Source organism: Acanthisitta chloris, unplaced genomic scaffold, assembly GCF_000695815.1.
Source record: "Acanthisitta chloris isolate BGI_N310 unplaced genomic scaffold, ASM69581v1 scaffold21929, whole genome shotgun sequence".
In the NCBI taxonomy this organism is placed as follows: Eukaryota; Metazoa; Chordata; class Aves; order Passeriformes; family Acanthisittidae; genus Acanthisitta; species Acanthisitta chloris.
In genome coordinates this window covers 31,069-35,858 of record NW_008692287.1, presented here as the reverse complement: position 1 = coordinate 35,858, position 4,790 = coordinate 31,069, and the positions used below count along the sequence as shown (strand labels likewise).

At 43.0% G+C, this 4,790-nt stretch overlaps 1 protein-coding gene across 1 annotated transcript in view; it reads right to left on the bottom strand.

The window, feature by feature from the left end:
- The window catches only part of RS1 (retinoschisin 1), a 14,234-nt gene extending 9,645 nt beyond the window's left edge, over nt 1-4,589 (bottom strand). Inside the window, exon 1 of the mRNA XM_009082606.1 lies at nt 4,521-4,589. Coding sequence (XP_009080854.1) covers nt 4,521-4,572 — 52 coding nt within the window. The 5' untranslated portion in view covers nt 4,573-4,589. The remainder of the gene's footprint in view (nt 1-4,520) is intronic.
- Nucleotides 4,590-4,790: the final 201 nt, after the last annotated feature.

Below are 4,790 nucleotides of genomic sequence, written 5' to 3'. Positions count from 1 at the left end.
AGCCCTATTTACAGCCCCCCAGGACATTCAGCAAACCATCAGTTCAGTGAAATAAATTATTATCCATGTTTGTGGGAGGCAGGGAAATAACACATGTGCCTTTCCTGTCTCTCCAACCCACCCTGCAGTGTGGTGTGTCCAATGCACTGCCATTGCCAAATACCACCCCATACTGCAGGATTTAGGGCTTGGGCAGGAATCAGGGGATGGTTTTGTGCCAGAGCACATGTCTTGGTGAGGCTGGGCTGGAGTCCAGGACCTGGGATGGCACCACTCAGCACCTGCTGCTGAGCAGGACAGAGGGGAGAGATACTCCAGGGACTGGTCCAGGTTTGGGAGGGAAAGAAAAGAGCTGCAAGAGAGAGTCCTGGGATGCCAGGATGGGAAAGACACAGTTTTCCCAAGGTGGAAGTGGGATAAAGCAGCAGTCACAACTTAGGGCTAGTTGGGAAAAGTAAGGGGCAATCATAGCAAGGAAACTCAGCTGCTGGCATTTTAATGACAGGAACAGGTAACTGTGTGTCTCAGGAAATTAGGTTCATTAAGAATGTGATTAACAAGAGAAGGAAAGGAGGAAGGTAAGTGTGAGTAGAAGTAACACTGCCAAAGGCTGAGCACATTTCAATAAGGTAACTCTAAGACATTGTATTCACTATCCTGACTATAGAGCCACAACAGCAAGTCATCTTTTAGTGTGGCTAGAACAAATGACAGATGTACAGGCATGAGAAAGCACATTCTAAAATATAAAAACAGAGAAATAAAATATAACACAGAATAAATGTCAGTAACTCGATTTACTGAAATAAGCTCACATAAACTTGATCATTGCAGGCAAAGTATGTGGAAAATTTTAATGACTTTATTTATATACTATATGATTTAGGTGCCCTAGAAGCTTCAGCTGGAAAATAGTTAATTTTGTCTCACCTCTCTGCAAGCAACATCTCAGTTTAACAGAGCTCAGAGAGACAAGTAAAATTATTTTCTCTCCTCTTTTCCCAGTGAAGAGCAGTCCTCCTGTGATGGTGCAGTACTTTCTGGGCACATTGATAGTCAACTGCTTACCTTGTGTTGGGGTCATGAAGCAGGGGCAATGAAAACAGCTTATAAATCAGAAAAATATGATCAGAGCCCCAGAAAAGCTGTCACAGAAATGAAAGGCATGGTTGGAATGAATGGCACTGGTTTTATCATGCTTTCTGAAAGGTACACCACTGCAAGGCCCTGTCTTCCCTGAGCACCACATTAGACAGCCTCAGGAACAGAGTTAGGTAACACAGCCTGTAACACAGAGGGTCGAGCGACTGAATAAGGCATTGCAGTACCTCTGTGCCCATTGGGTGCTCGTTTGTGGGTTGCTATATTATTAACCTAAGCTATTTTTACATCCCAGCCCTGAAAATCGTGCCAGGCAAGCGAGGTGACTCACATCAGGCTGCACTAGCCTTGGTAGCAAGGAGTGTTTGGGGAAGCTGCCACATCTGCAGCATTTTCCCCATCTCTCCGTGCCCCTGCACCAGCAGCAGTGGCCCCAGGGACCCTTTCTGCAGCTGTGGCCCATCCCCAGGTCCCCTTGGCAAGCATAGCCCCCCTGCCCAGTTGCTCCATGATTGCTTTTGTTGATTTTCCCCCAGGGCTTTTTCCATGGCTATGCTAAGCAGGCTCCATGGGACCATGTGTTGTGCAAACAAGTACCTTTATTTCTAAAAACCACGGGTTTTAAATATCCTTAGGAGCTATGTTGGCAGGTGGAGACCACCAGGACATATGCAGATCTGTGACACCAAAAGACACAGGGAGCCAGGCTGGGCTGGCGAAAGCAGGGCACCCATCCAGGGACACTTAAAGCCACACCGGGCCAGATGCTCAGCCTGTTTCCCCCCTAGATGATATTCTGGTTGCAGCAGCCCCGAGGAGGACACCAGCATCTCGGCACACATCAGCCTGTGAGGACTGATCTCTGGCAGGCACAGTCAGAGCCAGAGGCTGAGGGCAAGAGAACCAGCATCAGCCTGCAGAGGGGAGAAGGTCTCACCCTTTGTGTGAAGCTTCTGCCTCAGGTTTTAACGCAGCTGCTCTTTTCCTCTTTCATTTTGCAGGCATTTTTCATGGTTTTATTATTTTAATTTCATTTTCTTTATTTGACTGATTTTTATTTGGTTTCCATTTTCATTCATTTGTATTGTGTCTCATTTAATATTTACTGGTATTTATTTGAAAGCAATAAAAACATGTTTAAATAATGACAATTACACCTATTTATTTCACATTCATTTATCTTTTACTTCTGCTGTTTCCATGCATTTTTTTGTGTTGTGAAAATATTTGGAAAAAAACTTAAATAATTTGAGAAAAATTGAACCTTGTCCCTTTTCTTCTTAAGAGATGCATAATAATATGTTTTCCAAAGGTGTTTCTTTGAAAATGTTGACAATTTCTGATCTTTTTGATACGTTCGTTCCTTCCTGCTTAGAGCTATGAGGAACATTGCCTGCATAGTAATTTCATTAGATGTATTGATCATGCCAAAGGGCAGCACTAAAGATGTTATTTAGTGTGATCCAAGGGCAGGTTTGGGCCTTTCTTTTTGGTTTGTTGGTTGTTTTTTTCCCCAAATCTACAAAAAACAGGGAAGAAAAAAATCAGCTCTCGTGAACTGCTAAGATGTGCTTATTCCTCGACGTGTAGCAAGCACGGATGGAGTAATGTGGTGCAGGCATGTCACATTCAATGTGCTAAAAGCATGCTCATGTCAATCCAGGGCTTGGGGTGCTCCCCCCACCATATGGAGGGGGCCCAGCAGCTGCTGTGGCTCTCCCTGCCTGCCTATCACCATATGCTGCTGCTGCCACAGTGGTGTCCCCAGCAAACACAAGCCCAGCCAAGGGGTGGGGGCTGGGGGTGCTCCTCTAAGCCACTTGCTCTGCCAGAGAAAATAAGCTAAGCAGCTTATCATGGCATCAGTGCACGTAGCTCAGAGGACTGACCTAGCAGCACCTTTGTGGTGGGAGAGGCAGGAGTGTGAGGGGGAGCTGGGCAAAGGGTCGCTGCTCACTTTTTATCCAGAGGAGGACACTTAGACGATCAAGCAAAGAAAAACAGTAAACTAAGAAAAACAGTAAATTAAAAAATAAATTAAATACCAATGGCGTGATGCCTGGAAAGTGATTCTGCAAGTTATTTTTCACTGCAGCCTCTCCAAAAATATCCTGATGTGTGGGTGTCTATTAAAAGCTAGCTGTGTCTGGGATTCAGAGCAAGGTATGAACTCAGTCCAAGGACTAATTGCAGTTATGCCACCCATAGGGAAAAAAAGTGCTGGAGTCTGGGTAAAAACAGTTTTCCAAGAAGCTCAGGCACCAGTAACCTTCCCAAGTGAAACAAAGGAGAGTGAAGAGATAAGGTATGAGGAGAACATACAAATATTTGCTGGAAGATTAAAAGAAAGACCTAATCATTAGACAGAGCTGGGTACAGCCAAACATAACAGGATGCAATGAAGGCATGGCTACTTGAGGAACACTTACTTTCCTACCCATGAAATTTTGGTAGAGCAAAATATTCAATGGAAACAGAGAAAGACATAAAAAAACCTCGACAAATCAATGCACTGAGAATTCAACATCCATGGGGGAAAGCTAGACTGTCTGATTACTCTGTTCCTCGCTGACAGATCATACTTGATTTACACGTTAATGTCAGTAGACACCGCCCAGCACTTACCAAGAGCAACTCAGCCTTGTTTAAGATAATAGCAGCTTTGCCATTGACTTCAATGAAGCCAGAAGTTTAAACAAAACCCAGAAACTTATCTCCTTGTTCTCCACTGCTGGGTTAATTAAAATGGAAGGAGATTGTGACCCTGAATTTTCCAGCTTTCTTCTAGCTCCTACCTACCTGCTTTCATTGATACTTTTCTGACAAGTAAATTTGAGAAAGCCACAAAATTTATAAATATCTTTCCCTTTTTCTTGACTTATGACTGCTTTTTGTTCTGAAAGTGCCTTTTGGAAGTCTTTTCCAGGCCAAAATACCTGAAAAGGCCTTTAAAAAAAAGAGTCAGCTCTTCATCAGCAATGTCTTTCTACTAGAGAAAATGATCACACTTTGATAATCTAAGAGTTTTGATTAATGAAGGACCAGTCTATCATGTTATACTGTACCTCATCTTTCAAATCAGCATTATTATTTACACACTGGCTCAGCTGCGTTACAATTTTCTTTGCAAATTCATATTTTGACAAATTATATGGCAATTTTTTTACACTGCAATTATTTTGTGAAACAGAGTTTTGCTACTGAATATTCATAGAGCTGAAAGAACACTGCTCACTCATGTACATAAATTACACATCTCCTCCACATTTTGCCTTTCCCTGAATTATTATGCTTCCATGAGAATGTGGAGAAGATCTTGCTCTGTACCCCATAGCCCCTGGCAGAAGAAAGTAGCAAGATGAAACAAGAAACACAAAGAGGGATATCTGAAATTGCCTCTCAGGAGGCAAAATGCATACCTTTGTACCAGAAAAGAAGAGACAGCAGGATGCTTCCCATCTTGAACAGCATCTTTTCCTTTCTCTGTTGTGAATAGCTCCTTAGTGCACTCACTGCTTGGCTTGATGGGAAGGCATGAGATTAACTTAAGCATTGCCTAAGCACCTTACTCTCCTCCATTCTCATGATTTTATCAAGCACTATCAAGCCAACCACACAATTATTACTGTCAAGCTCCATCCGAGAGGATGTGTCATCTGTAGCAGTTTTTAAAAGATAACAAGTACTAA